We start from the raw sequence: 15,192 nt of genomic DNA, 5'->3' as shown, positions 1-15,192 counted from the left end.
TCCCTTGGATGTCACTGAAGCATACGGGGCCACATCAGGAAGAGAGGGTAAAAAACCTAATTTGTTTTAAGATTGATCTTAATAAATTTATCGAGGGGACAGTATGTTGAGATTGCCTAAAATGGCATATGGCCTATCCGGAACTGCTATTAGCAGATATCTCCAATGGCGAGAGATGGTAAACCAAAGGGGGAGGACTCTTGAGTTACTGAAGAGAATTCTTTCCCAGGTGTCCAGGGTGGATCTTGCCACATGCAAGACTTATCCACACTGACACATCATTCCATCAATTGCTATTAGCCAAGATGGTCAGGGATGCAATCCCATGCTCTGGGTGTCCCTAAACATCTGACTGCTAGATGTTGGGACTGGATGACAGGGGATGGATCACTCAATAAAGTGCCCTCTTATGTTCACTCCCTCCATCGGAAGATAGGATACTGGGCTAGGCGGATCTTTGGTTTGACCCAGTACGGCTATTCTTTTTTTCTTATGCTCAGGATCTAACTAATCACTAAACCTGGGGTCAGGAAGGAATTTCCCCCCACGTCAGATTGGCAGAGACCCTAATACTTTTTTCACTTTCCTCTGCAGCATGGTGCACAAGTCACTGGCTGGTTTGAACTAGGGTAAATGGTTGATTCTCTGTAATTTGAAGTCTTTAAATCAAGATTTGAGGACTTCAGTAACTCAGCCAAAGTTTATGGGCATATTACAGGAGTGGAGGTGGGTGAGGTTCTGTGGCCTGCAATGTGCAGGTGGTCAGAATAGATGATCGTGATGATCCCTTCTGGCCTTAAAGTCTATGAGGGAAAGAGAAGGTAAATTTAAAAATATATATATCATACATGGCAAAGTATTACAATGTCCAGTGCAATATCCTATACAGACAATAACAGGAGGAATGTTTAAAGCAACTATTTGTAAATAGTGATATACCCAAAGTTGCTCATGTTGTTAGCATTGTGACAGACATATCACTGTATTGCTTTTTATTAACCATTTATATATTGAATATGCAATGTTGTAGCCATGTTGATCCCAGGATATTAGGGAGACAAGATGGGTGAAGGAATATCTTTTATTGGACCAACTTCTGTTAGTGAGAGAGACAAGCTTTCGAGCTTACACAGAGCTCTTCTTCAGGGCTTGTGTGTAAGCTCAAAAGCTTGTCTCTCTCTCACCAATAGAAGTTGGTCCAATAAAAAATACTACCTCACCCACCTTTTCTCTTTATGTTGGGAGGCAGTTGGATACTATATTTATCCACTATGGTCCACGAGTGAGGATGACTATTTTTGCCTATAATATACATAACGCATTTTTTTAAATGGATTATTATGCAGTTACTTAACAGACTGGAAAGGCTCCGAAGGTTTAACAGCCTGATTATACCTCACAGACCAGCACCACATACTCTCCTGCGAATTTAGCCCATAGTTAATTACTCTATAAGATACATAATTAGCTATGTGCTAGGCTCATTCTATGTGGTAGCACATGGCTATACGTAATACTACAATCAGTTAAGTCCTAGACTATGGGCTAATAAGCAGACACCCTGTAGGAGAGCAGTGCTGGAATGCAGGAGCACTCTGATGGCATATAAGTACATACAGAGTACCAGGCGCACTATATGGTTGGACTATGTTAGCAAAGGTACTCCAAAATAATATGCCAATTGTGTAATTCTCCAGATTCTGGCTATGGCATACACATTTTACCTACACTAGCTGCAAAAAAAGTGGGATGCACTGTAGTTCAAGAATTATTTTTGAAATGTATCTTGAATCTCTAGAACTTTTGCTTTCAGCATTGGTGGAAATATTGTCATAAGTTACAACTGCTGCACCAGAGAAAAGTAACTGAAGGACGACATTAAAAATACAAGCTGAAATAAGATCTACATTCTTCACCACAATTTCCAATTACTGTGTCTAGGCAATGCAGAAAATATGATATCAAATTAACTCATTTCCAGAATTTCCTAGCTTTGCCCAGTGACAGCAAGCTGGGCTAAGATTTCATCATCAGCCTTAACTATGAATTCATGGAGTTTGTTAACTTGCACCACAATCTTAATTAATCAGTCTTTCTGTGTTTAAATATGACAAGGTAACAATAGAATTTCTGGATGAATTGAGATTCCCTAGGACTGCATAGCACAACTGCATTCAGTGTGACAAAGAAACATGCCAGTTTTATTTGCCAGTTCAAATGTGCCAGCTTTAGTTTTAGCAGTTTAATCTGTGGCAGTCATGTTTGGAATATTGTGAAGTATTCACAATGGTTCTCATAAAAATCAGTTTGTAGACAAAGTTTACACAGTGGAAAAGAAAAGCAGTGTATTTGGCAGTGAGGAAAAATATCCCTGTTCCTGTCCACAGCTGGTCTCAACGCTGCTGCTGGCTATTTGGGAGATAAAAGCTCATATTGGAAGCATGAATAAACTCAAGAAGCCTTTTTATCATCTTTTGCCATGTTTTCCAGGGGATATGAAAATGTGTAGTGATATTGTTCTCTCAGCTCTGTTTACACAGGAATAAAACAAAACCCATGATTCAAAAATTAACACAGTACTCAAAAGCTAGGGCTAAGAACTGCAAATTAGTTTATATAAAAGTAATTAAAAGACTAGTGAAATCCTGGCCCCACTGAAGTAAATGAGAGTTTAGCCATTTACTTCAACAGGGCCAGGATTTCACCCACTGTGTTTAATGTAAAGAAAGTTTTGATTTATGTAAACATCCTAAAGAATCATTTTCAGAACACTGGCTTGATCATAAATAAAAACAATCAGCAATGGCAATAATTAAAAATACTAAATATTTACCATCTACAGTTGTTAAATTATTGTGGTGTTGTTGGATCATATTAAAGAAGTTCTGTATTAAAATCACAAATGAGTTTGATTCCCCATAGTTTAAATTCCAGGGTATTACTAATTAAGAGGTCTCTTGGTTTTTGGTACTATTTCTCTCCCTCTATGTGTGAAACTTGCAAGCTGCTAATTGTGTTAGTACATTCTAAGACAGAGTCTGTTCTCAAAGCAATTCTTTGTAACAACCACTACTCACAGAGAGAGAGACTCAAAGCAATACTCTGTAACAACAGAAACAGCACCCAGAGACTCCCCACCCTTTTGTTGTATTCATCTCGCTTTGTTAACAATTGTGATTAAAATAGAGACAGAAGATGTATGTGGATGGATGCTTGGTGTGGATAATAACTGAATGATCAGGGAGGTGCCAGCCTAAGAATCCAGTGTCCAACGGCTGAAGAAGGCGTCAAGTGGAAATAACCAGAGGACCCCCGGAGGGCAGACTGGAATCCACCCAACAGCCTCAAGAATGGAAGAACCAAAGAACAAGATAACATCTGGCAGCACGGAGCCGTCAGGAATGTGCCATTTCCTGATTGATTCAGCAACAGCATGATGAAGCAATTCCCATAGACTGGCATAGGAAGAAATTCTTATAAAAATGGACTCTAGAAAGTGAGAACTTTGGGGTCTGATTCTGCAAACCAACTTCCAGGAGCAACAGATGAGCATCTGACAAGGCCCTGCTCCCTCCTCATGTCCAGGCCACCTGGCCAGTGGCTTGGCATGAGCAACTCTAAGGCTGGTAACTATAATAACAACCTTGCAGAACCTGTGTCTGTGTGTGTATGAATGAATGTGTGAATAAATATGAAATTGAATGGAATGTTATAGCTATAACTAACTGCTTACTATGATTCTTTCTGTATTCACAATAAATCTGGCATTTTGCCTTTTCCCCTTTAATAAGATCCTGATGGTTTTTATTTTATTGGTATAACAGTATTACCTATCAGAATGCCATGCAGAAACAACACCTAGAGCCCTTTGTATTTTAATAGAGCCCTTTGTATTTTTCCTCTTTTGTTTTCTTTCAATATCTCATGGAATTGATAATTTCAGTCCTTCAAGTCCTTACACGCTAAGTTTCCTGAGAAAGGACTTCTCATGATTTTATCCCATGCTCTACCATTTCCTGGCTAGACTAATTTCTGAGAAGCCTTTAGAAATGGTCTCTCTCTCGTATTCCTTTGTGAATTTGGGGTTCTATTAAGCAGATATTATATACACAGGCCTTTAAAGTAGAATCTTGTGGATTTGGCTTCTATAGCACCTGGCTAAGATATTCAGCAGAAAACTGAGCTCCATGGCAAATCTATTTTGTGGGGCATCTGTAAATGCTTCCAGTACAACACAGTTCTGGTGAAAATTTTATTATAATTTCTGTCATCTTTTAATGAAACTTTAATCCTAATTCACCAGAGCCAAAATTTTGCCTTCCAGAGCTAAGACAGACACTGTCTAACTTTCAAAGTTAATCTAGCTGAGCTGGAGTAGATACGACATATCCTTTAACCTCAGGAACAAAAGCCATTTCAGCATTCTTGAATGGGAGTCCAGGCCTTTAACTCTTAAACTTGATGCATGCACTGGTTTCTGGAATGACTGCACTCCTGCTCATCTGCAAGGCTGACACTGTGACCACTCAGAAGGTACTATGTCAGTTTCAATACGGCATAGGTGCTGATCAAAAATGGATTTAGAGGGGCAACCTGCATATTGCAGCAAATGCCATATCTTAGGGCAGAAGTTCCTCCTGTTATCATACAATGCCAATTTAGGGACACATGCTTCATGGCATGATATATCACATTGCATCTGTAGATGCTCATGGCCATCAAAGAATTCATTTCTGCTGATTCTCCTCCTTCTCCCTCCATCTCCTTACTTTGTATATATCTTTATCATGATTTGCTACAAACTCAACATATCCCGGGCAATCTCCATAGTACAGAGTATTATACCTTTAGGAAATCACATCGGAAGTAACCTATAGCTGGACCTCTTTTCTACCCATATATTAACACATACAAAAAAAGTTATAAATACAGTAACATCCGACCTCCCTACTCCTAACTACCATCTAGAAATGGACCAGAAATCTCTATGCCTTCACCTTTCATCTTCGGAGTGAAGACTTATGTTATGATGTAACCATCTAATGAATATGTATAAAGGAAGTACAAGCACTGGCAGTGGTGAGGAAGGAAATTTCTAGCTTGTACATGGATGTTGAAATGCAAAGCAGACTTAACAATGATGCTAGAACCTTAACTGAGTATTGTGTGATGTTTTTGCATTTAAATTTTCAGCCCTAACTGTGTATTAAAGAAGTCATTGCTGTGGGAAATAGAGAATGATTTATGTAAAGACCAGCATCAATCACTAGCCGTGATAAGGAAGATAAATGAGTGTCTGGTATTCTCTCTCAATTGCACCCTTCTAAACTCTTCTTTAATTCTCCCACGTACTGCCACTATTCCCTAAAGGACTTTAAATTGGGCATCGTATCATGGAAATGCTGTATTGTTCCCTGTTTCCTTTGCTTTTTTCTCTCCTGTCAAATGAATAGGAAGATTCTGTCTGAGCTCTATCATGGTAAGCCACTGGTAGAGTGTAGGTAACAGAAGGAAAGCTCTAATATGGATCAGCCTAGGTAGGACAGGCTTGTCAACCATAGTACTCTTCCTCGGCATAAGCGGTAGCTTGAAACTGATTCAGAAGAGCACTCCTAGACAGTTTCAAATTGCTTCCAGCAATGGAGGGAAACTCTGCTCTTCAGGAATGTAGGGAGAAATCACATTGCTGGTAAGCCTTCTGCTGTTAGAGGGACTCTAGAGAGACGTGAAAATTAAAAGGAAGAGGAGAGACAACGAAGGAAGAGAAGGTGCAGAGCAAAGAGGACACTTGAAAGTGAAGGCAGAAATATTTAAAAGGGAAGAGCATTAGGGGCAAACACAAGCACTTTTCTATATAGAAAAGTTTAGGTGCCATATTCCTGAAATGGCTGAATCCAAGTGCACCACTGAATCCAAGAGCTCAGGGTCAGTTAATAGCTTTCCACAGCTTTGATTTAGTGAACAAAGCCTTCCAGGAAATGCATCTGTGGTAAATATATGTTGCATAAGTAGTATAAAATTTTTCAAGTACATTGTTAAAGATTAATGGAGTATGGCGTATACTTAATAGGGAATTAAGCTGTAACAATGCACATCAAAAACTTTATACTACTGCTGTAAAACTACTTATTAAAAGATACAGCCAGCAAAGTTAACCTTCATTTTTATAAAATTGCTGTGTTGTTCACATTTTGCAGACATTCAAACCTAGCATATCCCACTGTGTGGCCCGTTTTGTTCAGTTCTCTAGAATTTCCTCTGGATTAGCTCCTCATTTCAAGTTTAGTAGTTACTCCACAACATAGAGCAATATATATATGAACAGAACTCTACTCCTCTCAAGAAGGGGGTGAAAAAGACATATCTCAGCCACAGGACTACCTAAATGAGACCTAGTTCTTATTCATTAGTATGTATTTCTAAGGAACTGACCATGTGAAGTGAGAACTCTTGAACACCACTAAAGACAATGGGATTAGAGAGTGCTCAAATCTTTGCAGACCCAGGCCCAAACTGAGCTGCTGGCTGGTGTTATTTCAGCCACAATGTCTGTCATAATTAGGGCCCTACCAAATTCACAGTCCATTTTGGTCAATTTCAGTCATAGGATTTTAAAAATCATAAATTTTATTATTTCAACTATTTAAATTTGAATTTCACAGTGTTGTAATTGTAGGGGTCCTGATCCAAAAAGGAGTTGCAGGGGGGTTGCAATACTGATACCCTTACCTCTGTGCCTTGGTGGTGGTGGCGGCGGCGCTAAGTTCAGAGCCAGGCAGCCGGAGAGCAGCGGCTGCTGGCCGGCAGCCCAGCTCTGAAGGCAGAGGCACCACCACCAGCAGTAGCGCAGAAGTAAGGATGGCATGGTATGGTATTGCCACCCTTGCTGCCGCCTGCAGAGCTGGGCCCTCAGTCAGCAGCTGCCACTCTCTGGCTGCCCAGCTCTGAAGGCAGCAACACAGAAGTAAGGGTGGAATAGTATAGCATTACCATCCTTACTTCTGCACTGCTGTTGGCAAGGCGCTGCCTCCAGAGCTGGGCACACAGCCAACAGCCACCACTCTCCAACTGCCTAGCTCAGAAGGCAGTGCATAAGTAAGGATGGCAATATTGCAAGACCCCTAAAATAATCTTGTGACCCCCCCTGCAACTCCCTTTTGGGTCAGGACCCCCAATTTGGGTAACACTGGTCTCCCCCGGGAAATCTGTATAGTATAGGGTAAAAGCACACAAAAGACCAGATTTCACAGTCTGTGATGCATTTTTCATGGCCGAGAATTTGATAGGGGCCTAGTCATAATGAACATGAGAAATAAGATTCCTTGTTTTGGACCTTTCTTTACAGCATCGAGTCAATCTTTGCTGATAAGTCTGATCCATTTCCTGTTTCAGCTGAGTTATGCACTGCTGAGTCAATCTGCTATGTTCCTCTTTCTAATTTCTGTGTTACAATTGGAACTAAGCCTCCATCTTAGTGCCATATCCAGTACCGGGTCTCCCTTCTGAGAGAAAGTAGAGGTAAACAAGAATGACTTTTGCAAAGATTCTACCAAACAGCTATATTTTTTTCCGGCTATTCCTGCTATACTCATTAGGAACACAAAACCAAAATATACAAGGGCCCTAGACTGCAATATCATTCCATACTACTCCTCTGGCTGCTCTCTGCCTCAGCATGGTGGGATTCAAAGAGCAATACACCACAATAGTTAAAGTCATCTGTGGTCTGTGTGGTCAGAAAGAAAACCAGTAAAATCTGCATGAAACATGTACCAATCTCCATGCAATATACCATTTACGAGGTCTTGTATGATTTTCCTGTAATAAGAAATGCCCTAGTAGATTTGGTACACAATTAATGTTTTTTTGCTTTAGATTGAGAATTACTTACACTGAATTACTCCTCCTTCACTGTTGCACCAGATGTTCTAAACATGTACCCTATGAGAGTAATCTGGGTTCCACCGGAGAAAAGTGTTGTTATAACAAACAAAACCACATTCTCAATTCAGTTTCCCCTTACCACTACATCAGAGTCCCATGAATCATTCTCACTTCTCTGTGGGAACCTTTGTAAGTTTCCATTCCCCAACCTTCCATTACTTTCTTTTTCCCCCTCCCAACAAATAATCCTTGACTAGCAATTTCAGGAGGCATCTTGACTTCATTCCATTGCTCATGCTGGGGTATATTTTCTTATGGTAATGCTTCCTATATATGCTCTAGACATAGGATCTCTCCAAGGCAACTGACTGATGTCTAAGAGAAGGTCATAAAAGAAATCATCTACATCAAAAGAAAAACGTAAATATCAGAACAGCTCTGTCCCTCACCTCTTCTGTGACTGCACATTTCTGAGGGGCCTTGGTTACTGATCTCACCCTGGGAACAGTAAAATGTAAGTAAAATGCAGCTCTTACCAGTACAGGGCTGCTCTGGCCCCGCCCCAGAAGGGGCATGGCCTCGGGCGTAAGGGGCAGGGCTGGGGGTGGTCAGCGTCCCCCGGCCCATCCATCTGTGCTCCCTGGCCCGCGCTGCCCGGGGCTCCAGCGGCAATTTAGAGGGCCCGGGGCCCCGGGGCAGCTACTTCTTTTGCCCCCACTCCCCGTCAGCAGCGCTGCCCTTTTTGCGCCCCCCATTGGCTGCCCTGCCGGGTCATCGCTGCGCAAAAGGGGCAGTGACGTTAAAGTAGCGCTTTAAAGTCAGTTGTACGGGCCAGTACTGGAGGCTACCTTTTACCGGTATGCCATACCGGCCCATACCCCCTTACTTTCATCCCTGTCTGGGAAGGCTATGAATAGAATTCTATAGAATGGAATGAGACAGAGATAAGACAACCAGGATTTTTTTTTGTTTTCTTGGCCTTGAGCAACAGATGCTGATCAAGCACCTCCCAAAAGAGTGTATTAAGAAAGATTAATATTAAGACAGAATATTATTGGACACTGGTGGATTAAAGCAGAGTTTGCCTGCTTCTTCTTTTACTAATGGAACATATGGGGAAGCAAAGAACTGGAGTGAAATATGTCTTAATGTGGATCAAACTGAGCATCTTTTGGAGAAGCGTCAAGCACATATTAGTTTGTCTCTGTATGCTTAAATGATTGGCAACTGGTACAGGACTGAATGTATGAAGAGCAATCAGAAACAGTGGTATTTAGGTTGCTAATGAAATCATCTTTCTCTCCTCTATGCAGTCATACAGTGGAATGGATGCCATCCTCTTTTCCATTCTAGAAAGCAGGACATCTTGGTTAATGGCAGCCTTGTTCACAGTTTTTCTTCTCAGTTTCTTGTGACTGAAATGGTAGATGTCAGAGTGTGCAGATAAGATTGATGATTTTTGCTATAATTTACAACCACCATTGCTGACGGAACAGTTTTAAGGCATCCATTTTATTTAGAGCACTAACGTACCAGTCCTCAGGTAGAACCAGTCTCCAAGAAGTAAAATGTGGGTTTTCGTGACTGTGCACAGTCACTATCCAGCTCTGTGCTTTGCCACACCAAACACAAGGAAAAAATATGGAGGAATTCTGCTCAGTCCCAGCTGTTCCTGAGCAGCAAAGCAAATATCTGGAACAAGGACATCAATGCATGACAGATGGAACAGAAAAAATGCAAGAGACACTACTGCATCTATTATCAAGAAAACAGTGGCACATACTTATGGCTGAATAGGATGTAACGAACACCCATAAGTCCTGCTACAGAAAGTAAAAGCTTGTTCCACATTCACCAAGGCTCCAGTCATTTTCTCCATGTGGGCAAACTCCTGTGCTTCTGCTTTCAGTGTAGCTCTGTGTGGGCAAAGAGGATCCACCCATGCAGAAGAAGTTGCAGTTAAAAAGACAAAAGAACTGAGAAATAAGTCATTTGGTATATGGCGCTTGTTCTAATGAAAAATTGACTTGTTCCAGGGGTCTAGAAACCATGCAATAAGGAAAGCTTCTGCTGTCTTCAAACGTATTAGCATATAATCTTCTAACAAAGCAATTTGTATGAGCTAAATATCATAGCACATAAACAGAAAGAGTGGAAAATAGAAAATAAAGAAGTGGCACAAAGAATGGATGCCAAAAAAATGCAATTACACTTTCCATGACAAAATAAATGGAGAAAAATTAAAAAGGTACAACAGATTTTTGTATGTGCAATGCACATTCAATCCACGTATTGAAGTGGCTTGATCAGCAGGTTTTGAATATTAATACCCCAGGTCTGGGAACACTCGTTAACATACCGCTATCTAACTTAAGAAGAGCATGTTTGCCTTTAGGGATGATGGGTTGTACTGATGTTGCTATTCAGGACTAATTCTTCACTGCTCTCAGTACAAGCTCAATGTAGTTCCTGACAGATTTTCATTGTAGACTAGTTCCCATATTTATCCTGCATGTGTGTGGTACAGGAAAAGTCCATCATGCTGCTTTGTAAACAGATTTTTCTCTTTTATAGAGACCAACAGTAGTAATTTACATGTTGATATAAATGATCCCGAAGTGTTTTACAAACTATTTATCACTTTTTCACCACTGAAAAGCAGCTACCTCTGAATAGAAATATAGCATCTGTTGAAGAGCATGCAGCTATACTATGCCATTTTGGACAAGTGAAGAGTACCATTTTCAGCTGAAACTGCTGGACAAAGTGTGGCTTTAATTCATACATAGCACCAAAGTTAATACTACTATTGCTATAAAACGTGTAATTAGTTCTTTAATGACCAAAAGCTCTGTATCTTGATTTTATGTCTCAGTTGAAAGATGGCACCTTCAACAGCCAATGCCCCCAACAGCACTTTGGAGCACTGGATCAGTACTGACTCGAGAGAGTTACTGCCACATACTGAATCACCATATCCTACAGCACTTACTATTGCTACTCTCTGGCAATCTTCTACTCAAGCGCTGCCCCATAGGTGCCCAAGGTATATGCTTCAATGCTGCAGGCTATACAAGCAGTACTCTGAACAATCCAGGAAAGAATCATGCAGTTCCTTCAGGAAAACTTCTCAATCACCTGAGCATTCAGCTGAGTGCTGTTTAAGATCGTGAAACACATTCTGGCACCTCTTGTTGTTTCTTTAGTGGATTAGCAACAACTTTTTTTTTAAACCATTTTGTTTTAAAGGATAAAGTAGAACAGACAACTCACAGAAATACTCTCGTAATTAACACTCATGCTTTACCTAAATAGATCAATCCAAATCCTCCCTGGCCAATTATATTGCCCAGCCTCCACTCTTTTCCTTCAGTGTCTTTCATTATCATTCCTTTGGGAAGGGGGACAGGGAGCTTGCTTTTTCCACACCCTTTAGGTGGCATTACACCTTGAAAGAAAAGAAAATGAAACCAGTATGAAAGAAAACGAAACCTTCCAATTCCCTTGTTCCAAAACGAAAATCATAGTTAAGTCTTCCACAGCCTTGCACCTGAGTAATAACTTATTCCTATGCAAAGAGGGTTTAAAATGCTACCAAATGAGAATGGTAGTGTTTTATTCCAGTTCAAAGTGAAGGTAAATGACTACAGGGAGGCAAGGCCTAAACAACGAGGGGGGCAATCCCATTCAAGCAACAACATTATTACTAGGTGAGTGGCTGAGACAGAGGGACGGAAGGAAAGTTGCACTGAAAGAATCTACAAACATGCAACCTGGCATGAGTCCACAGTACAGCCTTTAAACTATGAGTTGATAGTTTAGGAATATGCACCATTATAAAAATAATCAGTGGACTACAGAACCACCACCTGAGTCTGCACTCTGTTCTTTATTAAACTCAGTGAGTTGAGATGCATCATCCGGGGTGGCTTTGGGGGTCTAAACATCTGGTTTGAAATACCAAGACCCCACTCTGGAACCATGTGTTTGAAGGTGGGCAGGTCTGACTGAGAGGGAGCCCTTTATCCTTTCACACAAGCCCTGAGTTCTTGCTGTCAGTGGGATTTTTCAGACTCTCAAAGCACTTGACACAGGTGGCTGGTGCTATCTGCCCTGCACCGGTCTCTTGCACCTTTTTCCGGGGCTGACTTTGGCCTGAGTGGTTCTCTTAGCCCGCCCCACAGCCGCTCGCGATGGCGAGCGCAGCCGGGGAGAACAGACCGGCTGAAGGAGAAGGCAGCAGACTGGGGAAGGCTGCCCAGGTGCTCCTACTCCCCGCTCTGCTCCAGGCGATTTCCCAACAACTCCCCCAGCTTCCCTCCCACCTGCAGCCTTGCTCAGGCCGCCCCAAGCTCCCTCCGACACCCCCGGCTCACCCAGCTCGTTTCAGAGGGCTGCTCCTGCTCTCCACCCCCCGCCAATCCCCGCAGCTACTGGGGGCGCCTTCTCCCTCGCGGGCTCCTTCTCCAGGGCGCCGCAGCAGCCACAGACTCTTCCCAGGCCGGTCGGATCCGCGCGGCCCCACCAGCTCCCCGAGACACTAACCGGCCCCGCCTCAGGCCGCCGGCGCCCCTCGCCTTCCTCGTGTAGCCGGGCCGGGCCAGCCTGGGAGCGGAGGAGCAGCGGCCGGAGAGCCCAGGAACCCCGGCGGTCACATGGGGGATGAGTGACAGCAGCCGGCGGGCGCCGGAGGAGGCGTGCGAGGAGCCGCGCTGGGTGCGGCTCGGGGAGCGCGGGCGCGGCTTCCTGTGGGCTCGCCCCAGTGCCCGGCGGCGGCGGCGGCGGGGGAAGCGCCTGTGAGAGAGAAGCCGCGGCTCAGCGGGAAAGAGTGCGGGGTGCCCCCGACGTGCCCGCTCGTCCGAGGGGGGCTGGATTGTCAAACAATGGGTGTCCTGCCTCACATTGGACGGGCACGCTCCGAACATGCCCCTCTTCAGCATGAAGTATTCTAAATATTAAACCAACACTAAAGAATGAAATAAAGTGCCTGGCTGATGGGGGCCACATGTCCCTGCCCATGGAAACGCTGGGGAGGCACGGAAGCCAGCGTGAGAGGAAGAAGCTCTGAGTGATGCGTCTGTCATAACTGCTCGCACTCTGGAAGTGCCGTAGTCGGACTGTTGGAGTCCACTGTAAAGAATTCTCACTGGAGTGGTGACTGTAGAAGGGGGTGTAAGGTGTGGCCCATACTACGCGTATTTTTTGAAGGGAGCAGGATCCTTATAGAAACCAAAGAGTAACTGAAAATTAGCAGAAACTACATGAAAACACCTTGTTAAATCTGCATGCAGAGGAATGATATGTTTTCCCAAGGAACAAAACTTGTGGTTGTGTTGCTGATTTTTTCCTCTTATGGAAAAAATGAGAACTGAGCCGGTGATTTTCTTTTAGTTCCTTGGAAATAATGACCATGTTATGAGTGTTGTGAAATCAGTGAATTAGTGGGGAGGTGGTGGAATCTCCTTCCTTAGAAGTTTTTAAGGTCAGGCTTGACAAAGCCCTGGCTGGGATGATTTAGTTGGGGATTGGTCCTGCTTTGAGCAGGGGGTTGGACTAGCTGACCTCCTGAGGTCCCTTCAAACCCTGATATTCTATGATTCTGTGATTCTATGGAAGTTGGGGTTTAATGTAAAACTCTGAACTCCAAAAATAGCTGTAAACTCTCTTGAGCTTTTGACTCATCATGAACAAGGATAAGGTGACAAAACGAAAAAAGGTTCAGACAGCTCTGCAAAAGAAGAGCTATATTTAAAATAGGCATTGGAAAGCAAAAGTGAAACTACAAGTAAAGACACAAGGATCTGATTCATTGCTAATGAAGACGCTGGCACATGCAGCCTGCACCTATTTTTGTACATTCAAGTGGGACCGCATTGACCCTTGAGAGACTCATTTTGCCACATAGCTTGCACAGCTGCATATGTTGCTGAGGTGTAGGGTCTTCATTAGTTTCAAATGAAACGCTTGCTATATAATTTTCTTATATGACTAGAAGAAAGTGCAGATTTATGGATACAAGTCTATCCAAAGCCAAGATCATTTGAAATCACTCCCAGTTTTGGTATCATGTAAACATTTATTTGACTTGTACAATTTAAGATTACAGTGAAGTATAAAAAAGGATAGAATATACTTACAAGACAGAGAAGAGATCCCAGTGGAAAATGTTATGGGTTTTTCTTTTTAAACAGGGAGCAGGGCTGCGTTTGATTTTAAATGAGAAATATGGCTGACGTTGATTTTAAAGAGGGAATAGGACCAAATTTTAAGCAAGTTTTTATGTGTTTATTTTTTGACTGTGCTAAAATAGTCCGGTCACTACAGCACGAATGTGCATTTGTGGCATTTTTAAAGACAGCATGTACCCCCATTAATAGCACTTCAAGACATACAAGGTCTCATTGAAAAAGTCACATTCCTGATAGGGTTGCCAACTTTCTAATCGCATAAAACTGAACACCCTAGCCCTGCCCCTTCCCCGAGGCCCTGCCCCCCGCTCACTACCTTCCCCCTCCCTTGGTGGCTTGCTCTCGCCTGTCCTCACTCACTTTCACTGGGCTGGGGCAGGGAGTTGGGATGTAGGAGGGGGTGAGGGCTCTGGCTGGGGATGCGGGCTCTGGGATAGGGCTGGGGAGAGGGGTTTGGGATGCAGGAGGGGGATCTACACTGGGGGGTGGGGCCGAGGGATTTGGAATGTGGGAGGGGGCTGCGGATTGAGGCAGGGGTTGGGTGTGGGAGGGGGTACAGGCTCTGTGCTGGGGATGGGGGCTCTGGGGTGGGGCCGGGGATGCAGAGTTTGGGGTGCAAGAGGGGGGCTCCAGGTTTGGGGGGGCTCAGGGCTGGGGCAGAGGGTTGGGGTGTAGGAGGGGTTAGGTCTCTGGCTGGGGGTCAGGCTCTGGGCTGGGGCTGTGGCCGGGGATGAAGGCTTTGGGGTGCAGGGGGGGGCTCAAGGCTGGGGCAGGGGGTTGGGGCTCGGGGTTGGGGCATGGGCTTACCTTAGGTGGCTCCCGGTCAGCAGTGCAGCGGGGCTAAGTGACCAGCAGGTCTGGCGCTAGTAGGCGGTGGGGGAGGAGGCAGGAGGCTCCTCACACTGCTCTTGCCCACAAGAACCGCCCCCCCCCCAACCCCCATTGGCTGGGAGCTGGCCAGTGAGAGTGCTGAGATGGTGCTTGGGGTGCTTGGCAGCGCACGGAGCTCCATGGCCCCCCGCCTAGGAGCCAGACCTGCTGGCCATTTCCAGGGCACAGCACGGTGGCAGGACAGGTAGGGACTAGCCTGCCTTAACACCGCAGCACCACCGACTGGACC

General features: G+C 43.9%; 1 protein-coding gene across 8 annotated transcripts in view; it reads right to left on the bottom strand.

The window, feature by feature from the left end:
• VRK2 (VRK serine/threonine kinase 2) overlaps nt 1-12,638 on the bottom strand; it is a 69,678-nt gene extending 57,040 nt beyond the window's left edge. For 2 of the 8 annotated variants that reach the window (XM_074949495.1, XM_074949499.1), the window contains exons 1-2: nt 12,261-12,637; nt 11,192-11,332 (exon numbers count right to left, since the gene is read on the bottom strand). In XM_074949495.1, coding sequence (XP_074805596.1) covers nt 11,192-11,327 — 136 coding nt within the window. In that variant the 5' untranslated portion in view covers nt 11,328-11,332; nt 12,261-12,637. The other 6 variants (XM_074949498.1, XM_074949503.1, XM_074949497.1 and 3 more) reach the window with 5 other exon arrangements.
• Nucleotides 12,639-15,192: the final 2,554 nt, after the last annotated feature.

Source organism: Natator depressus, chromosome 3 (assembly GCF_965152275.1).
Source record: "Natator depressus isolate rNatDep1 chromosome 3, rNatDep2.hap1, whole genome shotgun sequence".
Taxonomy (NCBI): Eukaryota; Metazoa; Chordata; order Testudines; family Cheloniidae; genus Natator; species Natator depressus.
The sequence above is the reverse complement of the archived record's forward strand: the minus strand, read 5'-3'. Positions and strand labels throughout refer to the sequence as shown.